Source organism: Lethenteron reissneri, chromosome 32 (assembly GCF_015708825.2).
Source record: "Lethenteron reissneri isolate LAM-NWPU_2019-01 chromosome 32, ASM1570882v1, whole genome shotgun sequence".
Taxonomy (NCBI): domain Eukaryota; kingdom Metazoa; phylum Chordata; class Hyperoartia; order Petromyzontiformes; family Petromyzontidae; genus Lethenteron; species Lethenteron reissneri.
Window position 1 is genome coordinate 10,480,028 of NC_083810.1, and position 23,779 is coordinate 10,503,806.

At 46.5% G+C, this 23,779-nt stretch overlaps 2 protein-coding genes across 2 annotated transcripts in view; both read left to right on the top strand.

The window, feature by feature from the left end:
• The window catches only part of LOC133350013 (transmembrane protein 131-like), a 109,315-nt gene extending 95,812 nt beyond the window's left edge, over nt 1-13,503 (top strand). The window contains 12 exon segments of the mRNA XM_061563962.1: nt 244-1,055; nt 1,669-1,820; nt 2,110-2,307; nt 2,309-2,337; nt 2,965-3,122; nt 3,992-4,225; nt 4,948-5,098; nt 6,119-6,252; nt 6,954-7,080; nt 7,639-7,742; nt 9,841-10,130; nt 11,394-13,503. Coding sequence (XP_061419946.1) covers nt 244-1,055; nt 1,669-1,820; nt 2,110-2,307; nt 2,309-2,337; nt 2,965-3,122; nt 3,992-4,225; nt 4,948-5,098; nt 6,119-6,252; nt 6,954-7,080; nt 7,639-7,742; nt 9,841-10,130; nt 11,394-11,846 — 2,842 coding nt within the window. The 3' untranslated portion in view covers nt 11,847-13,503.
• Nucleotides 13,504-22,954: 9,451 nt separating this feature from the next.
• LOC133350014 (inositol polyphosphate-4-phosphatase type I A-like) overlaps nt 22,955-23,779 on the top strand; it is a 70,395-nt gene continuing 69,570 nt past the window's right edge. The window contains exon 1 of the mRNA XM_061563964.1: nt 22,955-23,142. The gene's annotated coding sequence lies outside the window, so the exon portion shown is untranslated. The remainder of the gene's footprint in view (nt 23,143-23,779) is intronic.

The window sequence follows — 23,779 nt, forward strand, 5'->3', positions numbered from 1 at the left end:
GCAGTCAGAATAAAAAAAAAATCTTAATTACCCGATTTACTGCTTCTAAAATATTTCCACTTATGGATAAATATAATGTATAGGTCCATAAAAGGTGGCCGACCTCATGCGGTTTACAGGCCTTATGAAATGAAGTGGCAGAGTGTGTCATGCCTGTGGTTCATAGATTATAGATTCCCTTCCCCTGGTGTCGGCTCTGTCTGGAGCTCTTCGTCTCACTCTTTTGTTTGCGTTGCTCGGCAGCACGCTGACACAAGAGAGCGCCGCTCCTGGAAGGGGGCGAGGGCTCCCGTCCACAAGCAGCGTCGCCACGCAGAGAAACGCCGCGTCCAGGCAGCACCAGCACCACCACAGCCAGCACCACCACCAGCAGCAGCACGGCACCGACAGCCACCAGACCCGCGGCGGCGCGCTCGGCGGGCAGCAGACGGGCTTCGGCAGTTCCAAGGGCAGCCCCGGCAGTGCTGGCGCCTCCAGGGGCAGCCCAGGTTCCGGCTCGTCCGCGTCCGTGGCGCCGCCACCGCATAGAAGCGGGAATGGTGGCGGCTCGGAGTACGGGACTGCGGGAAATACCGCTCCGCAGGGGCCGTCCGGGAAAAAACAGCGCAATGCCAAAGTTCAGAACGGTGGCGGCGGCAGCAACAGCAGCAATAGCAATCACCACAGTCATCAGCAGCAGACGAATCAGCTGCCCCACACGACACAGCAGACGCAGAACCAGCCGAGCCCCGTGCCAGAGACGCTCACACACCAGTGCGGCACGCAGACGCCGGAAAAAGACGAGCGGGCGCTGGACATTCAAGCGGCGCAACTCGGGACGTTTTCAGACGATGTCGCGGACTTGGGCTACGAGAGGAAGGGTTCGGTGGATGCGGGGAGATTGGATGAGCCGGAGCCCGAGGTGGAGGCGGAGGCACTGGAGGAGGAGGAAGAGGAGGAGGAAAGGGGCGAGCGCGAAGGATCGGAGCAATCGACGACGGTGACTACGGCGATGGAGGCGCTCGTGGGCGAGATGGACGGAGATGAACCGTCGCACTCCAAGCGCAGCAGCCGAGGTGCCGGCCCGTTGCAACACAACGCTGGGACACAACGGGCGTGGTGTGATGCTAGCGATGATCGTAATAATTGCGATGATGGTCACTGTTGTAATCACGGTTACAGTGGCGATGATGGTGGCGATAAAATTATAACGATGAATGTTTTGATAGTGACGGTGGTGGCGATTGTGATGCACATGTTGTTGACGATGGTGATAAGGTTGATGAAGCTGGGCTAACCGTAGCTATGATTTTAACCCATCATCTTGCAAAAAATATGTTAGCATTGAGACACTGGACACATTGCGTTATATTTTCGGCTATTCAACCATATACACCTTGTATTATGTAAGGAGAGCTATGAAAAGCATCGTCGTGATGGTGGTGATTATACTGATGTTAATGATGATCTCGACAATGATAAATTATCATGATGATATTGACAATCATGGTCATGCTCATGGTGAGGCCTTGATAATGATGATGATGCTCTTACCAATTTAAATAATTATGGTGATGCCACTGATGATGATGATCGTGCTGCCGCTAGTGTCGATGAGGTTCACGACGACGAGGGTGATGACAGTGTACACGGTAAATTACTAACGCTGACGACGCGTGGCGCCAGCAGGAAAGAAGACGGTCCAGCGCAAGGTGGCCAAGCTGCAGAAGCGGCGCGAGGACCGCGAGCGGCGCGTTGCCGGGCGAGGCGACGACGACGACTCGTCGTCCACGACCACCGAGGCCTCCAACCCCGACCTGGAGCCGCCGCACCCCCACAAGGTGACCCCCCCCCCATTCCCCGTCAAAGCAAAGACAAAGATCCCCTCCGTACAGCCTTAACAGACTGTTGGGGCAAGTGCCGTTTGCGAACACCTATGAAGGCCGGCACGGCACACGAGCGGGTGGGTGGCCAGCACCACGCCCGGCCGGCCGCCTTTGTCTGCTCAGTGGCGATGTTCACACATCGCACCCGGTGCTCATCTGAGGCTGAGTCGACGGAGGGTCCCATGGATGGTTCTGATGTCAACCGCCACTGATGTTGAAATCTCGACCATATCTACCCCTGCAGGTCTCCGAGCAACTGCTCAAGCCAAGGAGCCAGGCCTCCCCTCCAGCACGTAAACTTAGCGCCGACGGCGGTTACGGTAGCAGGGCCAGCGGTGCCGGAGGAGTGTCCATCGCGGCGATGACGGCGGCGGTGACGGCGGCGGCGATGGCTGTCACAAGTGGTGGCGGCCCCAGGAAGAATAGTGGCGGCTCTCGGCGCTGACCCCTATGCTGACCTGCGGGAGCCCAGGTGAACGCCGGCGCGGTTTCCCGTAGTTAAACTTTGGTTTCGCGCGATTTTCCTGGTTTTTTGTGTGTAAGGCTAATGGAGGGATCTCTGTGTTTTGTGTGTGCTCGCGTGTCTATGTTTGGGTCCAAGGCAGCCAGTAAGGAGATATGATGGAGTTAGGAGATATGATATAGAGCCGTTAAATAAACTACGCAGCTCATCTCAACCACTCCATTGCCCTTAATTAGCCCCGAGGGTAGCCCACGGTGGCAGCTGTCCCTGTGTGGCACAAGGTGTACGAAGCACCGGCCTGCAAGTGGGCAGGGGTCTGCCGCTCCTGGGAAATGTTGCCAATGTGGCTTTTCCCATGGAAGTAATTTGAGAGTCATATTTAAAATTTGGCAAATTCGGACTGTGATACCCGACACATGTGGTCTACTATTTCTCGAATAACGTCACATGATCTTTAACGTCCACTGTGAAACAGACTGCATGTAATGTATTCAACAGTTAATACACTCGCAGTATTAACCAGGGTAGCCACCTGCCTCTGAAACAAGCAGCGAACGCGCAAGCACGCGGCGGTGTGTGATGTCTAATTGTTTATTAACGAAATACTGAATGCATGCGTGGTTGATGTGTGCCCAGCTCCCTGGAGCTGCCCTACACGACGCAGTTTGAGCAGCGGCAGCGCAGGAAGGATTCGTCAGGTTTCTCCAGCAAGCCAGGCAGTGCCTCCTCCCTCAAGGCCGACGTGAACCCTCGCAACAGCAAGCATGGCGGCTTCGCCAAACAGCGCGGCAAAGGTTCTTGTGCGCACACGTAAAACACACACACACACAACAAAGACAAAGATCCCCCCCACCGTATAGCCTTCAACAGACTGTAGGAGCAAGTGCCATCGGCGAGCATCTATGAATGCCGGCAACGGTACATGAGGGGGTCGGTTGACCTCAGGGAGGCCTAGGACTGGTTCAGATAATCGTCACCGCTATTCACCGTGAGCGGGAATCGACCTCGGATCGCACTGCAGCGCGCTAACCGCTACACACACAACATGTGAATACACAGGCACATACAACTCAGACATGGGTGCAACACGCATGCAGTTATGCACACACAACACAGGAATGAACACATGCACACATACAACACGAATAAACATGCACAAACTCACACTCAGTTTGCGTGTGTCTATGCACACACACACACACGTATACCCCTACGCCATGTGACAGTAGATGATGAGAAGGTACACCATCTAGTTGGAGAAAAGTCAGGAGTAATTTTGTGATGACATTCCAGAAGCCGTTCTCTGACGTGGGACTATGCTATTCTTTCTGCGAGAGCTCTAAATGGATATTCATTCAATCCTAAGATACGTAACACCGATGGCATAGTTGGTATATAATTCAGGGAGAAAACACAGTTATAAAACGAACCAATATTCTTTTCATTTTCTTGCATGATTTGGTGCTGTTGTCAGCATGTATTCTGATCTATGTATGTGGAACTTATTTTCCACTGTACGTAGCTAACCGCGCGAATCGGAGGTGCGTGGGAGAGACAACAAGCTCAACACAAAAAGCAGTTCTAAAGAATTATGCATCGGCGGTGCAGGCCAGATGGTGCCGAGCGTCACAAAACGATTGTGTCCGTGAATTCCCACGTGCAGGAAGCGGCGGTCCGATGGGTGCCCGCGGCAGCTTTGGCCTGAGCACGGTGGGCACAGACAGAGGTGGCGGCGGCGGCAATGGCAGCGGTGGTGGCAAGACCTCCCCGGCGTTCGCGTCGGATCCCGAGAGCAGCGGCACGGCGAGCCGGACCAACAGCAGTTCGGAGGGGGAGAAGGACCATTCCCCTCCGCCCGAGTGGGACCTCCCATCCATGGCGGGCAAAGCCAGCAGCTGTAAGTCCGTGCGCCGCCCTCGTTGGTCGCGTCACTCGTCCGTTTTGCGAATTTTATCTGTCGCCAACAACAATCAAAAATATAAAGGGCCGTTTTGCATTGGTTAAATACCACGGCGAGAAAGTTGCTGGATAAATTAACCAGGAAGGATTGCACTGTGACTCAGTTGGTAGAGGAACGGTGTGGGTAGCCAACCGTGCACCTCCGATTAGCACGGCTGGCTACTTAAGGTGCGAAATAAGTTCAACGTGCATGCAAATCATCCTGCGTATATTATCAGGGTTGTGCTGCCAAGCCCTGTGATGTTTCTTTCGGGTTGTGCCGTGTGTTGTTTGGCACGTGGTTCAACCCAAAAACCCATGGGAGAGCTATAGAGGATCATATCCTGGCAAGTGTCACCTATGCCCATCATCCCACAGGGGTTGATAAAGTATTCAAGTTAGTATCACCTGGTGAACTTGGTAGAAAGTCAGAAGTGTTTTTTCTATGGAGATGCCAATCCCCATCATGGGATCGTGAAATTTTCACCACCGGCTCAATGGAGGTTAACATCATCCAATGCTCCATTGGTGAACGGAGACACGCGGCCACTTTAGGAATTAATTAACTGATAATTGTCTTGTAATGTTGGCGTGCATTATATGCGTGTGAAGTTATGCAGAGTACAGATGTGTGCGTTGTTGTTCCATCCTAATATGATTACCGTGCCGTTTTGTTACCAGCCACGGACAGCCTTCACCAGCTCTCTCTGCAAACGCTCAACGCCGAACCGCTTCTCAACAGGCATTCTCGCGGGTCGCCCGTATCGGGTCCTTCCTCGCCAGCACCAACTCAGCAGGGGGCCAGTTACAGCAGCATTGTCGCGAGCAACGGGTATGGAAAAGTTTGTATTGTCAGTCGGTCATAGACGTGGATAAACATTGCTCGACGAAGTGCAGTCAAGGCACTTTACCTTGATCAAGACAGATGTAGATGCAGCATGAGATTAAATAATAAAAAGTGTGCTTCTGGGCTGTGGCAGAAGCGTAAAAATATTGACCTGTAACTTCCATAATACAGTTGTTGTTTTTTTGTTAGATCGCGTAAATATAAATGTTGTGGATTTTATCTCCAACAAACCCCTGTGCTGTACTAGTAACTAATTGGCACGTTCTGTTTACGTGACAAACCTTACTAATTGGCTGTGCCGGGTGGTGGCGGGTTTAACGACACATTTATATTTATGCGATCTAACCCACGAAAAATAAAGCTGTATTATGGATGATATTAGTCGCAAAAGCCTACGTGGTAAACTGACCTCTAACTTAGTTTAACACGTAGGCTTTCGCGACCAATATTATTCATAATCAACGTTTTTGGGTTTAGATCGCGTTATTTATAAATGTGTCGTAACCCTCCACCACCCGACACGGCCAATCAGCAAAAAAAGTGCCACGTTGACAAAAGACAAATAGTTCACTTCTTTAGCCCACCGGTGTGTTGAAGCGTGAAACCACAACATTTACAATTTTTGAGTACGACGTTTCGCTAGTAATTGCATCCAGCATCATCGGGCAATTCGCCCGAATGGTGAGGCTCTGCTCTGGCTCCCGGTCTTAAATAGAGCAGCAGCAGGGTGACGTCACCATTAACTCATCAACTCATCAGGTGCAACGATTTGAGGTGGATGGGGGGGGTTATTGTAATTGTATACTAGATTAGTAATCAGGCAGTTGTTATGGGATAAGGCCACTGCCGAAACTAGTCGGGATAGCCGAGTCTCAGGCCAGCATTTTTTGCTTCTCTAATGCCACAAGGTAGCACACGTAATCGCTTGACATTGATGTTGAAGACGCGAGGGAGGGGGGGCACTTTTTGTCGAGCTCACTCACGTCATTTTCGTTTCGTCCGCAGTGACGTCGGAATGAAGCCAAATGGCAGCGCAGGGCACGCTGTGAAGGGGAAGTTGACGAAAGCTACTTCTCTTCCTGGGAGGAACGGAAACCCCACGTTTGCCGCTGTTGCTGCTGGACACGAGAAGATGATTGGTAACGCTAATTCCCAACCTGGGCCCTCTTTCATCTATATTGCATTATTATCTCCGGACATTAAAGCGAAATTTCACCGATCGATTTTAACAAATAAACGATAATGAATGTTGATGTTGCTCTTATTCTACGTGTCACCTACATACATTGGATATCATCATCATCATCAGACGTGGTCAATCCACTCTCCAAGCCGTCGCTCATGGTTTTACTATTCAACGATCCATCTTGCACCCACACCGCACAAGATTATCTCTTCATTGGACGTCCTCTTTGCCACGCTTCCTCTTTTGGTGGCCGCTCCGCTGTTGGTTGCGACGTGCGCTGACCAACCACACTTGTTTTTCCTCACGGTAAATGTTATGCAGCTTAATTTGCGTTCCCTCTCTGATCCGTGTGTTCCTCTCTTCGTCTCTCGGTGTAATTCCAAGCGTGCACCTTCGTGCTCACTTTTAAGTTGGATTATGGAGGCACTAAATTAAATGGAATATTATTTTAACATGCTAAATTAAGTGTTCACCTTAACCTTAGGCAGGTTTGTCCTATATCGTTCAGTATAAATGCACCTTTGCATTGGTAGCACAGTCACCTGGGTTAGCGACACATCATACGCGTTTTTTAAAGGGGAGAATTGCATGTGGGACTCCTGTTTGCTGCACAGTCCGTTCCTAACCGATGTTCTGCGTGTTGTGTCACGTCAGCAGCTCCACTGGCTGACCCCAGGAAGGCTGTGCTGGAGAAGTCCAACTCCACAGGCAGCCTGATGCTGGAGGAGCCCTGTGGCTTGGTAGAGCCTGCCGTTCCCAGGGATGAAGTGCTGGCCAGCAGGTACGCCCGCTTAGCACTATTTTACTTTACCGAGTGTTAACATCCCCAGCGTTTAACAGTACTCTCTTTATTGTCAGCCAACACTGGTATAAACAACATGGGCATTCTCGTTTCTTTTCTATCATGTGCATCAACAGTGACTTGCGCACAAACACGTCCACGTCGACGACGCCCACGAGCACCTCGTGCCCTCTGTTAGCCCCGCCCCCCCCCTCCCGATACTTTCCATTCATTGGCTACCACATTCTGATAAGCTCCTCCCCCCCTCTCCTCCCCCTTAACTTGTATTTAAGAGCTTGCATCTTGAATCCCTGCCTCACTTGATGCAGCAAATCTGGCTGTGACGGTCCCACCTGATGACGGAGACTTGTGTTGCCTCCGAAACGTCGTGATTTTATTATTTTATTTTTATTAATTTTAATTTCATTTTTTACCTACGTGACTTTACCGAAAGAACTAAGAGTATGAAGTAGGTAGACTCGTCAAATTGTTTTCTCTCGTGTGCGCGTGACGTGCCAGCGTGTCTCTAACGTGTCCCCTCGCCGCCCCCGCGTGCAGTGTGAACGCGTACAGGGCCAGTGTGTTCACTCAGTCGCCCCCTTACACTCCGCCGCTCACCTTCTCCGCCTTCGGACCTTCCAACTCCTTCGACCTCAGCGGAGGTACTGCTCCAAGCACCCCCCCCCCATTGTCGCCCCTGCCTCTTGGCGTGGTCTATGCAAACATGACTCCTTGCAAAAAGGTGTCAGTTTTGTTGCCAGATAGAAGGGTAAAGAACCAATTATCATATTTTTACTGGCAAATGAGGTCCCCATAGGCATTAGCATTGTTGAGGAGAGTATAAGGTCACACGATCAACAAGGACACAATACATCGCCATCGTATATCTGTCCTTCCACAAGGCCTTCTGGGAGTTGATCATTTTAGCAGCATTGGTTAAATGCAAGCAAACTCTGGACTGTTTTTTACATACATTGTCTCATTAACAGTCGGGCTTGCCTGACGCATTGCTGGTAAACTGCAAGATGTTACAGAAACATTTTTTTAACCTCAAGGTTTCTCTGGAGCTCCGTTGAGCGAAAGCCCACCCCCCCCCCAGCAGTGGCGTGAGCAAGCAATTTCATAGTAATAGGTTTTTCCCTTTCAACTGGTACAAAAACTGACACCTTTATACAAGGCATCATGTTTGCAATAACCACAACACAAGCAGTCAAAATGGCGTCATCTGGTCCAACACCAATGGAGACTAGGCTCTAAGAAAAGCTGTCTCGGGTGTGGACCAATCAACTTCAAGGACAGTGCATATCATTATCATCATCAGAGTTGTTTCTTTTTCATAATCAACGTTTTTGGGTTTAGATCGCGTTATTTATAAATGTGTCGTAACCCTCCACAACCCGACACGGCCAATCAGTAAAAAAGTGTCACGTTGACAAAGGACAATTAGTTCACTGCTTTAGCCCACCGGTGTGTTGAAGCGTGAAACCACAACATTTACAATTTGAGTACGACGTTTCGCTGGTAATTTTATCCAGCATCATCGGGCAATTCGCCAGAATGGTGAGGCTCTGCTGTGTCTCCCGTTCTTATATAGAGCAGCAGCAGGGTGACGTCATCATTAACTCATTAATTCGTCAGGTGCAAAGATTTGAGGGGGGGTTATTGTAATTAGATACTAGATTAGTAATCAGGCTATTTTTACGATGCGAGTTGTAGATTAGTAATCATTTGGCGTGTTTTATTGTGATTATGCTACATTAGTAATCAGTTAGTGTTTGTTTCCCTTATAAGGAATTGTAATGTATCTTATTTAATAATACGCTTCCAGGCCGCACTAAGCCTGTAGCTGTCTGAGCGATTAAAGTTATTTCTGTTTCTCTCAATTTCAATGGATTCTCTAATTAGTCTTTGCCAGTAGTAACTAGTTTTACACAATACTTCAACGTTGTCAAAATCAATTGAGTGTCCCTGTTGGCATGCATGTTCTGCCACTGCTGACAGTTGTGTTTGCGATAGTTTAGTATTTCTCTGGTGTTCTTTTAGTCTTACACTGACGTTATGCCCTGTCTGTCCAATATAGCATTTGCCACATACACAATTAATCCGATATACACCTTCTGTTGATAATTTAGGTAATTCGTCTTTAGTGCACGTTACTAGTTGTTGAATTTTGTGTACTGTACCAAATCTTACTGTAATGTTTTGCTTTTGATCACTTTCAGCAGTGTTGCTTTGCGATCGTGATTTGGCATTTAGTGCTCTGTTAATTTGAGCATTATTGTAGCCATTCTGTCTTAGTGCTTCTTTTACATGTTTAATCTCTCTCACTAGACTTTCACCATCTGACACTGTTTTAGCCCGATGTATGAGGGTCTTGATAAGAGAGGATTTCTGAGCTGGGTGATGATGTGAATCTGCATTCAGATAGGCATCAGTGTGCGTTTGCTTTCTGTAAACGCTGTGTGTTATTTTACCGTTTAGGCCATGCCCAAGTAAAATATCTAGGAACGACACATTTATAAATAACGCGATCTAAACCCAAAAACGTTGATTATGAATAATATTGGTCGCGAAAGCCTACGTGTTGTTTCTTTTTGTTTACATTTTGACTGCTTGTGTTGTGGTTATTGCAAACATGATGCCTTGTATAAAGGTGCCAGTTTTTGTACCAGTTGAAAGGGTAAAAACCTACTATATTTTGCCACTGTACAAGCAATGTCATGCCTACACCTATGTGTGTGTGTGCGCGTTTCCCAAAAGTGTTGGGCCGCTCTCGCTCCGGATCGGGCCCCCAAAACTCCGTGGGCAGCATTGGCAGCGGCCTGGCCGTGTGGGCCGCCAACTACAACTGCGGTCCGTCCGGCGGCGACGGGAGCTCCCCGCCGGCCTCGGTGGCTCCCCCAGCCGTGATGTCCACCCCGCCGTGCTCAGCCCCGTCCTCACGATGCTCGTCGGCCTCTCCGTGGAGCGTCCTGCTGGCCGACTCGCGTCCCTCCCAGGGGGGGATGTGGTCAACTGGGCCTTCCTCGCCCACCAGCCCCACCAGCTCAGTGAGTCCCGCGGCAGAGAAGGTTTTTCGTACGTGTGAAGATCGGGTTTGCTTCTTATAGGGTGCTTGCTTAAATGACCCGGAAATGCAAAGCAATACCCTGCTGCAGTCCAGCCGCGGTTCTGACCCGGAGTAGCTGTCCCCACGCGACGCAATCAGCGCCGCCTGCAAATGGGTGTTAGTCTGCCAGTTCGGGGCGATGTTGCTTGTGTGTTTTACAAATTTGGGCCATGACGCCAACATACGTGGTCAACTCTTTTTTTTATTTCACAGGATCTTTTGACACCCCACAGTGAAGCAGACGGCGTGTATTTTTATTTATTAACCAGGGCAGTCACTGGGTTCGAACTGCAACAAGCGGCAAACGCGTTACCGCTCGGTCATTTCAAGTGGGCAGATCTCACAAAGGGGAGCTCGGAATACAATCGATCATTGAGGGGGGGGGGAGGATGCCGGATTTTTAAGAACACTCATTATTTAAAATAGCTTATTTTTGCATGACATTTTTGTATGACGTGTTTTTGGGTGTTGCTATATGTTTTGGTGTTCTTCTGTGCCTCTCGTGATCTAGGTTCAAATTCAATTCTTGGCTTATCAGTGACTCGACCGGTAGTGACAGCATGTTCATGTGCTCATCGTCACAGTATTAAATAAATTGGACATTTTAGTGAAACTAATTACATCTGTCTTGGAGAGATAACATTCAACTGGCTCCAAAAAAAGGGTACGGTACTTTTTAAGACTCTAAACTTTACCGGCTAACCTTAAGGAGAAGCGAGTGTGTCCCATCGTGCCTGTAATTCAAATTTTATAGCTCAATTACGCACGCATGATTGGCCCAAAAATTAAACCACACACATAAAAGCACAATGCTCACAAGGGAAGAAGGTCAATTGTGCTTTGCAGGCCATGGGGCTTTTGCTGTAAAATTTACTTGTTGTATAGCTCTTTGATGTGTCTTCAGGTTGTACGCATGTTGTTCCGCATGGTCTGATGTGTCGCTTGCACGTCCTGGGAGTTTCAAGATATGGTCCTGAAGAAACTGAAGAAGCTCCCAGCTCATGGAGCGAAATGTTGAACATCATGCCAAACAACACACAGTACAACCTAGAAACACATCGGACAGCTGTACGGAACAATCGCGAAATAGTAGTTGACCTCCACGTAACGCAGAAGTTCAGAACTTCTGAAGTGTTTTTCCCGAGTGAAACCTACCGAGCTGTACAGTAACCCACGTGCCTGTGTGTTTACCCCTACCCCAAAGCCACTGCTGATGGGCGCATCCAACAACATGTGGACTCACCCTTTCGGCTCCATCTGGTCGACCCCGGGCGACACCGGCCTCACGCTCAGCGTTTCCACCGCGCCTGGCCATCACCCGACATCGCCCTCGTCTCACCCGTCCGTCATGGCCCCACCGCCGCCCGGCTCTGCCCTCCCGCTGTCGCTGTCGCTGCAGGCCTCCTCGTCAAACTCCTCGTCCTCGTCAAACTCCTCGTCGTCGTCCTCTCCGTTCGCCGGCCACCCTGGCTGCCAGTCGGGCATTGTGGGTCGCAGCGCCGGCGATCGCTTGGTTCCGGCGCCGCACCCGGCTCACGGGGATGCGCCGCTTGCGCCGTTCAACCCGTTTGGGTGCAGTGGCCTGGATAACATCTGGAGGCCCGGCCCTCCTCCGGCCGCTCAGCGCCGCTCCCCATGGGAGCTTCCCGACGCCTAACCGATATTTCACCGTGTCCATGAGCACTTTAACGAGCATCGTCGTGGGAACCGATCACGAATTGTGGGTTTTTTTTGTTTTTTTTTAAAAAGGTGTTTCAGAGTGATTAAGGGAAATTGTTACATTGTGTTGAAATGGAAATCCCGCTAGATTTCCAAAAACAAAGTTTGTTTATTTTATTTTTACCTTTTGGATGTTGAAATTATATCCGACAGTTTAAAGGTATTTTGTTGTTTTTAAACTTATTGGGATATTTCACTTTGCAAGAAGGACAGACAAACAACTTGAGCAAATTTAACATATAATAGCATAGGAAGGTAACATGACACAGGAAGCTTAACAACATGTCAAATTAAAGATGTTGACATGACCGCAATGTGATTATGAGGTATACAGTATACATGAGTATGCCCGAAGCACTCACTTATCTCTAACCCGCAGCTAAATAATACCTCAGGGTCTCTGTTTGGAAGTATATTGGGTTTGTGATCGGTTGCCATGACGATAGGCTGTTAATGACACACACGACGACGATGATGATTTCTGCTAACTGCTCTTTTTCCTCATCTTGCTCTCTTCTTCCCGCTCTGTCAGCTTCACCTGCCGACCTCTGCACTGCTGCACATGGCCTTGATCTCTGATGAGACGGTAGATTTATCAAACGCCTAATTTTTCCGGAATAAATGAGAGAAAGCAAAGCAAACGACACCGCACGCACCTAAGCCAAATACTTGTTGATGAGATTATACGATGAAACGGGAGTAAAAAAAAAGCATTTGGTGGTGCAGATTCAGATGTAGACCGGTTATAGTCGGGGTGTTGGAACTGTGATGACAACATGGTTTACAAGACCCGGCTTCTGTCCGCCCGCTCGAGTTGGCATTGTTGAGCGGGTGGTGACGAGAGGTACGGCACACATATTATTCTTATTGTTATTATTATGCCACATCTGTGAGAGGCAATTGACGTGACTAAGCCATCAGACCGTCGGAGACACCTTTCAGTATTACGCTGTCCGGGAACTGACATCGAGGGGGGAGGAAATGGAATTCCCAATTGTTCACGGTTCCCTCGTTTTTAATCAACCCTGAGCTGGTGAAAGCGACAGTGATGTCGATGTTGGTAATAAATAACATCCCTTATTTTTTACGTAAATAACAATGCAGCATAAGGATACAAGCATAATTGGAATTAAATGTTTCCAAAGTTTCACAGTTCCCAAGTTCGTAGAGGTGGTTGTAATTTCCTCATGAGTTCCCTCACGAAAAACGGGAAATGGATTTATGGGTTGCCCTGTTCAGATGCAAGCTGACACACCACCGCTTTCGAAAATTTGGGGCAGTGGCCCAAACAGGGTTCTTTAAAAAAAAATTGAAATAAAGTTAATGTGTTGATGACATCTTTAAGAAACAAGACAAAAGCAAAAGTTGTAACAAACGCCAACGTTTTGGGTGATAATGCGTCTTGTTTTGGAGGAGGAAGGCGTGCCACCGCCGCCGTCACAAAGCTAAATGATGGCAAGGCCCCTTCCCTTTGCGTTCCATCACCAAGCACAAAATGGCATTTGACTTTCCCGCCATTTTTTGTCGAATTACTTTCTTTGGGTTGCACTTCTATTCCTTTTTTTGAAAATAAACCTTTTTCCAAAAAATGCAAATGTGTCCAACCCCGTGTTTTCTCTGGCCACTGCGTGCGGTGCGTTTCGTAAGCTGATCACTTTGTCGCCGCCGCCGATCCGAGGAATTAAAAACCAAGTCTGTAGCATCACAGTACCCGCTAATCTTTATCCATAGACCAGACTTTGTCCATTCACACACCTTGGATTTCAATTATATTATCAATGGAAGTCACTGGTTCGGGTATCGGATGATACATTTTGGATGAGGGACTGCATCCCAAGACTCATATCCTCGCCAAGAACCTGCAGAGAGAATCGACTCATTCTTGGTTCTTTCGGTAAAGTCACGTAGAAGGGAAATATAAAATAATGAAAATAATACAATTAAATTCTCACGACGTTTCGATTGCAACACAAGCAATCATCAGGTGTGAAAACCACAGCAAGAAATTTTACCGAAAGAACCAAGAATATGAATCCCTGCAGTCACGAAAGCTTTAAATCGAAATTTTGAATCGACTCGGTTATTTTAAGAGTACCCACAAAGAAAGGGTCACTTAAAAAACGAAACGATTGAAAAAAAAATTATTTTCCCAGGTAAAGCCCACAGCTCTTTTTCAGAAGTTACCTGGCCACATGGTAAGTGGGCCGTATGTGGTGAAAATAAAAAATTAATTTGTTGGGTTTTGGAGAGGTCATCGAGCAGTGGCTTATGTGGAAATGTATCGCAGCCAATTACTCTAAACGTGGAGGGGAAAAACCGGAGAAAAATCCATGCGACCACAGGGAGAACATACAAACTCCAAATCCACTAATCAGGTCACTAGATGAACAGTGTACGGCGGTACGGGGGTCGGAATCGAATCCACGACCTTTTGCATGCCAGGCGAGGGAGATGACATTTTGCCACCGTGGTGAGCTGATATTGAAAATAAGTTGCCCGTTTTTTTCCAATATTTATCCAGGCATAATTCGTTCATGAGCAGGCGTCTCCACCATGGTGGCAGTGGAAACGGGAGGGTAAAATAAATAGCAATGGGTGAACGACAGGCTAAAGGCGTCTCTCGCAAAGACTATCACTGCAATGTGCTCGCCGCGTGTGCGTCCAAATCGTGTTAAAGACCCAAGAAGGCTCGCCATATCATCATCATCAATGTCACACAGCGACGGTCTTAGTCTCTTGTGTTCTGACACCCACGTGGATTACTGTGCTGGTCCCCCGAGTGTTGTAATTGATGCGCTCTCCCAGTGTTTGGGGCTGGTGACGCACGAGGGCACACACGAACAGAATAGCTGTGCACACATTCGCTCACACACACACACGTGCGTGCGTGCGTTAATACGCATGCACAATTCAGCAGCCAACGAGCCCTGGGCGAGAAGCGGCATCTCAACCCTGTGGATATCTCCCTTCGGATCTTCAACAGCCCCGACATCTGTGCAAGAAGGGAAGCCACGACAGGGGGGAGGAAGAAGAGGACGAGAAAAATCTCAACAGAGCCAGCACACGGATGCATAGAAACAGGTGTGGTATATACACACACGCAGCTGTACACGCTGATCAATGCGGGCGCGTGGACAAATGCTGGTCACGTACATTTAGTGCACAGAGTTGTGTATAGTGGGCACGTGTTGTGTAAAAGGCTTCATGATGGGCACGTTTAGTGTAGTTACTGATGCGTTTGGCCGTACGTTGATGTTATATGCTGCTGTGGTGATGCAGTTACCGCACGTATGTATTCACGTGTTCTGTGCGTTATCGTAATGACGAGATGGAGACACGCCAACAGAGCAAGGCATGAATACAACACGGAGGCTCTCTCTGCTAGATACAGACCGCCACACACGTGAACTTTGGGCACGTTCACAGGCGCACATACACAACAGGAAACTACACACAGCATAACAAAGACCCCCCGTGTAGCCTGAACAGACTGTAGGGGCAAGTGCTGTTAGCGAGCACCTGAAGGCCGGCATGGCACACGAGGGAGTGGGTGGCCAGCACCACGCCCGGCCGCCTTTGTCTCCCCAGTGGCGATGTTTACACACCGCACCAGGTACTCATTTGAGGCTGAGTCGAGCTAGGGGAGGCCCAAGACCGGTTCAGATAATCGTCACCGGTGTTGTCCGTGACACACACAGAGACGCACACAGAGACACACAAAGACACACACAAAGACACACACAGAGAGACACGCAGAGACAGAGAGACCGAGAGAGACACAGAGAGACACACACAGAGACACAGACACACACACAGAGACACAAGACACACAGCGACACAAGACACACACAGAGACACACACAGACACATAGAGACAGACACACAAAGAGACACACACAGAGACAGAGACACACACAGAGACCCACAGAAACACACAGAGACACACACAGACACACACAGAGACACACACACAGACACACACCAGCGACTCGTACTTTATTTTGGGTGAGGCCACGATTTGGCTAAATGGTGACAATGTTCATGAGGTGCCTATTTAAGAGGCTGCTGGTTCGTGTTCAGGTGACAGATATTCCGACTTTCCGGATCTTGAGAATTGATCTTCAACTTACCGGTGACTGATCTGACAATGATGATGATGATTGTAATAATGATAATTGTTTTTCGATTTAAAGCTTTCGTTATATTAAAATGTATAAGGTATAGGTTGGTTTACAGCAATACAGTATATAATTTAATGTTGGGTTTATCTATGGCAGTATATAGTACGGTGTATGCTCGTGTGATGTAAGAGAATAAAGTTTAAATGGAAGCATATTATATAATTTTTACGACGTAGAATTGTAATGTATTACTTGCTGTTAGTAACTCAGCTTATTGTAGAGTATAGTAAGTATACTGATGGTGCTATGCAGTTTATACTTTAGTTTTTTATGTAGTTTATACTTTAGTTTTCTACGTGGTTGTTGAGTAACTGCAGCTACATATCATTAACATTCCTTTCCTTTGTTACTGCTAATCCCTGCACCCCCCCCTTGGTGCTGCTGATCCTGCATAATGCATGGGCATAATGACTTTGAAACCCCCCCGCCCACCTCCTACGCATTGCCATGAATATGCTAAATTCATCTTCATATGCAAATTCTCTTTGTTAAGGCGCTCTTCTTCCACCTCCAACGCAGCTTATATATAAGCTCCTAGTTTGGTAGTGTCTCATTCTTCACCTGAAGACGGCTGCTTGCGTTGTAGCCGAAACGTCGTGAGAATTATTTTATTTTATTATGTTTTATTTTTATTATTTTATTACTTCCCTTCTACGTGACTTTACCGAAAGAACCAAGAAAATGATAATTGTGGCTTGTAAAACTGCTGCGCTTGTGGCAATTCAATTTGCTTGGGCGATGTCTTTCGACAAAAAATGGACCCCCAAGACAATTAGGTGGCCTAACCTGAACCTCAATTAAGTAGTACTAATCACATACCTGCATTTACCATAAATATGCTAAATTCAGATTATTGTAGAGTATACTATGTAGTTTATACTTTAGTTGTTTACGTGGTGGTTTTGGTTGCTGCAGCTACATACTATTAACATTCCTTCCCTTTATTAGTGCTACCCCTATCCCCTCCCTTTGATGCTGCTAGTCCTGCATAATGCACGGGCATAAGTAGTACTAATCACATACCTGCATTTCCCATAAATATGCTAAATTCATCTTGATATGCAAATTATTTTGTCAAGGCGCCCTTCCCCCCCTTCCAACCCAGCATAAATATACGCTCCAAGCATGGTGCTGTTTCATTCAGACGCTGTCTCCCCGACAGACCTGGTCTTCACCTGAGGACGGCTGCTTGCGTTGTGGCCAAAACGTCGTGAGAATTATTTTATTATGTTTTATTTTATTATTTCCATTCTACGTGACTTTACCGAAAGAACCAAGAAGATGAAAACTGATTTATATTGGCTGTGAAAAGCCTATGCGTTTATACACACACTAATACTGTGTACACATGGACACATTCATATACACGCACTGACACCAACACAATACATAGACGCAACGACCACTCCCCATAGACACAAAGACAGCAAATCACAGACACACACACAACAACCGCGATTCGCCACTAAGTGGCGGTGACGCCACCACGACGCTTGTGCCAGGCCATGTGCACCTTGAGGCCACGTGAAGTGTCGAACGCCCGCTGGCAGGAGGTCACGGGGAAGACCCAGGTGCCACGGGTCGACTGACTGAGATGACTGGCTGATGCACCATCTGTGTCCCCTACTGTGCCAACTTGCTGTGCTTTAGCCACCCGGCGCTCCGCTCGTTGTTGTGAGCGTCGCTCCTCCGCCCTCCGTTGTTGTTGGAGGGCGATTGCCTCCAACTGCCCAGCAGCAGCGTCCTTCACGAGCCTGCTCCAATGAGGCCGATCTTGACACCGCTGGTACCAGTCATCGGCAAGTCCACTCAGCTACACGTCCTCCTGTACCACATCACTCCATCTCTTCTCTAGCCCGTGCCGCGCCCGTTTAGCCCCCTTGATCCGGCCGAACAAAAGCTGTTTGGGCATGCGGTAGCTGGGCATCGGTGAGCTCCTCCTTGCCTGCCGGAGGAGCTCACCGATGGGACTTTGTCCAGATCTTTCTCGGATTTGTGAGCTCATCACACAATCCAGCCTGGTTAAACCCAGGATGGATCGTTGGCAGGCCAGCCTAAATGTTTCCAATCTGCGAAGATGCTCCATTAGGGGGGTCCACGTTTCGCAAGCATATAGAAGGGATGGAATGACCGTGGTTGAGAAGACTTGAAGCTTCATGCGGAGCGACAGACCAGGTAGCTTCCACACAGCGTTAAGCAACCGATGAAAAGATAATGCCGCTCGACTGATTCTGAGTGAGAACTTTGCTGTCAAACCGGAGCCAGTCATGAGCACACTGCCCAGGTATGGGAACTCTCTACTCTCTCCACAACTACCCCATCACCGATTGGGAGTTGTGTGTGTGGGTTGCCCAATAGTACAAAATACTCAGGCAGGTGCTTCGTTTTGGTGGGGCTGATGGTAAGGCCCCACCTTTTAATGGCACGCTCCAGGTTCAGCAGCAGTGCCTCCAAATCCTCCTCTGAGTGAACAGCAATTACCAGATCATCGGCATACATAACATGGTTGACCAATAGGGAAGCCATCCCTTGACCGCACCCGGGCATCGATCAGCCTTCCATTGTATCTGTACCAGATGGAAATTCCTCCGGTACAGCCATCAAAGGCTTCACGGACTACGTGGTCGAAAAAGATGTTAAATAATGTGGGAGCCAGAGGACATCCCTGTCGCACCCCAAGGTGAACAGGGAATGACTCCGACTCCACGTAGTTTTACCCGGGCCCGCTCACCACCATGAAGGTCCTTAATTATCGTGAGCAGAGGGTCAATGACTACGAAAGCACGAAGAACAACCCAGAGCCCAGGCCTACTGATGGTATCATAGGCCTTGACCAGGTCAATAAAGCAGAGATGTAGGTCTTGTTGGAATTCCCTACACCTCTGCTGTAGCAAACGGACAGAAAATATGGCATCTGTGCAGGACCGCCCTTTCCTGAAACCACATTGGGGCTCCGCAAGCCTCTCCTCAGCGTGCATGGCAAGGCGATGTTGAACAATCCTTGCCAGGACCTTTCCCGGCACACTGAGGAGTGAGATGCCCCTGTAGTTGTTACAGTCTGTGCGGTCCCCCTTCATAAAGAGGGGGACCACAAGGGCATCCTTCCAGATTGGATCACCGTTTTCCCCTAATGATGGTTAGAGGTGTGGCACTGCAGGTTACTTTTTTGGTGGAGTTAAATAGGGATTTGTGATCGTGGGCCATTTAGGCAGACTCCATCTCCTCAGCAACCCGCGAACACCACCCATCCTTGCAGAGCCTCACGGTTCTCCGAACCTCCGAGCGAAGGCTGCGGTAAGCTTCCTCATTCTCTGACGTGGGATGCTGTAGACAATTAGAGTGGGCCTGTCGCTTTTTCTCAACCATCCTGAACACCTCTGTCAGCCAGGGTCTCTGGGGAGGTCTGGACCGCGTACCCAAAGCAGCCATTGCAGCTGCATGAGTCACAGTCCTACATCAGGAGGAGTGGGGGACGATGCCAACCCCAGCCGCAAGCGATGATTAAATTACACTTGCAACTTTCATCAGCTAGCTGAGTCCAGGCCACCTTAGGTTGGAATTGGGTCCTGGATGTACACCCACCACCGGAGTGGAAGAATGGCAAGTGCATCTTACAGATGACAAGTCGATGGTCAGAGGGCAGATCAGCTCTATGGTAGGTCCTGGTGTCAAGGACATGGGCTCGCATCCGCTGTTCCGTCACTATGTAGTCCAGCAGATGTTCTTGCTTGGACCCGGCATGCATCCATGATGTTGTGTGGATGCTCCGATGCCGGAACAGGATACGCACAGACAGACACACACATTGAAAAATACAAGACAGCCACACACACAGATCTGGGCCCACGGAACCATCCGTTGAGCATTTTGTAACGACAATTTAGTGTCATTTTGTAACGACCATTTAGTGTCATTTTGTAACGACAATTTAGTGTCATTTTGTAACGACAATTTAGTGTCATTTTGTAACGACAGTTTAGTGTCATTTTGTAACGACAATTTAGTGTCATTTTGTAACGACAGTTTAGTGACATTTTGTAACGACAGTTTAGTGTCATTTTGTAACGACAATTTAGTGACATTTTGTAACGACAGTTTAGTGTCATTTTGTAACGACAATTTAGTGACATTTTGTAACAATTTAGTGTCATTTTGTAACGACAATTTAGTGTCATTTTGTAACGACAATTTAGTGACATTTTGTAACGACAATTTAGTGTCATTTTGTAACGACAATTTAGTGTCATTTTGTAACGACAATTTAGTGACATTTTGTAACGACAATTTAGTGTCATTTTGTAACGACAATTTAGTGTCATTTTGTAACGACAATTTAGTGTCATTTTGTAACGACAGTTTAGTGTCATTTTGTAACGACAATTTAGTGTCATTTTGTAACGACAGTTTAGTGTCATTTTGTAACGACAATTTAGTGTCATTTTGTAACGACAGTTTAGTGTCATTTTGTAACGACAATTTAGTGACATTTTGTAACGACAATTTAGTGTCATTTTGTAACGACAATTTAGTGTCATTTTGTAACGACAATTTAGTGTCATTTTGTAACGACAGTTTAGTGTCATTTTGTAACGACAATTTAGTGTCATTTTGTAACGACAGTTTAGTGTCATTTTGTAACGACAATTTAGTGTCATTTTGTAACGACAGTTTAGTGTCATTTTGTAACGACAATTTAGTGTCATTTTGTAACGACAATTTAGTGTCATTTTGTAACGACAATTTAGTGACATTTTGTAACGACAATTTAGTGTCATTTTGTAACGACAGTTTAGTGTCATTTTGTAACGACAATTTAGTGACATTTTGTAACGACAATTTAGTGTCATTTTGTAACGACAATTTAGTGTCATTTTGTAACGACAATTTAGTGTCATTTTGTAACGACAGTTTAGTGTCATTTTGTAACGACAGTTTAGTGTCATTTTGTAACGACAATTTAGTGACATTTTGTAACGACAATTTAGTGTCATTTTGTAACGACAATTTAGTGTCATTTTGTAACGACAATTTAGTGTCATTTTGTAACGCCAATTTAGTGTCATTTTGTAACGACTGTTTAGTGTCATTTTGTAATGACAATTTAGTGTCATTTTGTAACGACAGTTTAGTGTCATTTTGTAACGACAGTTTAGTGTCATTTTGTAACGACAATTTAGTGTCATTTTGTAATGACAATTTACTGTCATTTTGTAACGACAATTTACTGTCATTTTGTAACGACAGTTTAGTGTCATTTTGTAACGACAATTTACTGTCATTTTGTAACGACAGTTTAGTGTCATTTTGTAACGACAATTTAGTGTCATTTTGTAACGACAATTTAGTGTCATTTTGTAACGACAGTTTAGTGTCATTTTGTAACGACAGTTTAGTGTCATTTTGTAACGACAATTTAGTGTCATTTTGTAACGACAATTTAGTGTCATTTTGTAACGACAGTTTAGTGTCATTTTGTAACGACAATTTAGTGTCATTTTGTAACGACAGTTTAGTGTCATTTTGTAACGACAATTTAGTGATCATTTTGTAACGACAGTTTAGTGTCATTTTGTAACGACAATTTAGTGTCATTTTGTAACGACAATTTAGTGTCATTTGGTACGACAATTTAGTGTCATTTTGTAACGACAATTTAGTGTCATTTTGTAACGACAATTTAGTGTCATTTTGTAACGACAATTTAGTGTCATTTTGTAACGACAATTTAGTGTCATTTTGTAACGACAATTTAGTGTCATTTTGTAACGACAGTTTAGTGTCATTTTGTAACGACAATTTAGTGTCATTTTGTAACGACAATTTAGTGTCATTTTGTACGTGTGCATTTTGTAACGACAATTAGTGTCATTTTGTAACGACAATTTTAGTGTCATTTTGTAACGACAATTTTTGTTACATTTTTGTAACGACAGTTGTTTAGTGTACATTTTGTAACGACCATTAGTGTCATTTTGTAACGACAATTTAGTGTCATTTTGTAACGCAGTTTAGTGTCATTTTGTAACGCAATTAGTGACATTTTGTAACGACAGTTTAGTGACATTTTGTAACCGGACAATCAATTTAGTGTCATTTTGTACGACAATTTAGTGTAATTTTGTAACGACAATTTAGTGTCATTTTGTAACGACAGTTTAGTGTCATTTTGTAACGACACTTTAGTGACATTTTGTAACGACAGTTTAGGTAATTTTGTAACGACAGTTTAGTGTCATTTTGTAACGACAATTTAGTGTCATTTTGTAACGACAATTTAGTGTCATTTTGTAACGACAATTTAGTGTAATTTTGTAACGACAATGTAGTGTCATTTTGTAACGACAATTTAGTGTCATTTTGTAACGACAATGTAGTGTCATTTTGTAACGATAATTTAGTGTCATTTTGTAACGACAGTTTAGTGTCATTTTGTAACGACAATTTAGTGACATTTTGTAACGACAGTTTAGTGTCATTTTGTAACGACAGTTTAGTGTCATTTTGTAACGACAATTTAGTGTCATTTTGTAACGACAATTTAGTGTCATTTTCTAACGACAATGTAGTGTCATTTTGTAACGACCATTTAGTGTCATTTTGTAACGACAATTTAGTGTCATTTTGTAACGACAATTTAGTGTCATTTTGTAACGACAATTTAGTGTAATTTTGTAACGACAATGTAGTGTCATTTTGTAACGACAATTTAGTGTCATTTTGTAACGACAATGTAGTGTCATTTTGTAACGACAATTTAGTGTCATTTTGTAACGACAATTTAGTGTAATTTTGTAACGACAATTTAGTGTCATTTTGTAACGACAATTTAGTGTCATTAAAAAAAACGGGGGGGGGGGGGGGGGGAGGGGACCCAGCGCGTTTGTGTTGGAGGCAGAAGAGACCGGGTGACGACTGCTCAAGAACAAGAGACGAAGCAGCAGCAGCAGCAATCCACGAAGAAGCCCGCGACGAAGACGAAGCAGCCTCCTGCAGCACAGAAGCACACGGGCGCTGTCGCAGCGAAGCATCAGCAGCAGGGCAAGCGAGCTCACGGTATACCGACCCGTGTGTGTGTGTGGTTCTTTATAAATGCATCTCGTTTTAATGCGGGCACGACGAGATTGAAGTGAGAAGAATATAACCGGCACGTCTGTGGCTTTTTTTTATTTAACCCCCCCCCATTGTAACGGTGTCGTCGGTAATAGGGCGGCACAAGGTGGTACGTATGGCATTGTGTGACGATACATTTATTGTAACAACATTACGCATCATCATCATCATGTTGTGTGTGTGATGCTAGCACGGTGGTGGGGCGTGTCGGCTCGTATCGTACGTGGTACAGCCGCTTCGTAAATCTGTAAACGGGAGTGCAATTTACACACTTGCCGTACTTAGCGCTTAAGCTGTTTGTTATTTACGACAAGTAATAACAATGATAAAGTAATAATGATGTAGAATAGATGAAGGGCCTTGCCCTGGTCTAGGCCTCTCGTACACTTGCCTTGAACGCGTTCACTCTGCGTTATGCACAACGCTTGTGAGCGTGTGATTATTGTACACTGTGCACACACGGCACTGTGTGAAGATGTGTGTGTGTGTTTGTGTGTGTTTGTGTGAGTGTGTGTTTGTGTGAGTGTGTGTTTGTGTGTCGTCTTATACGTGGAGTTTGTCACGCTTCGTGTTGTGTAAA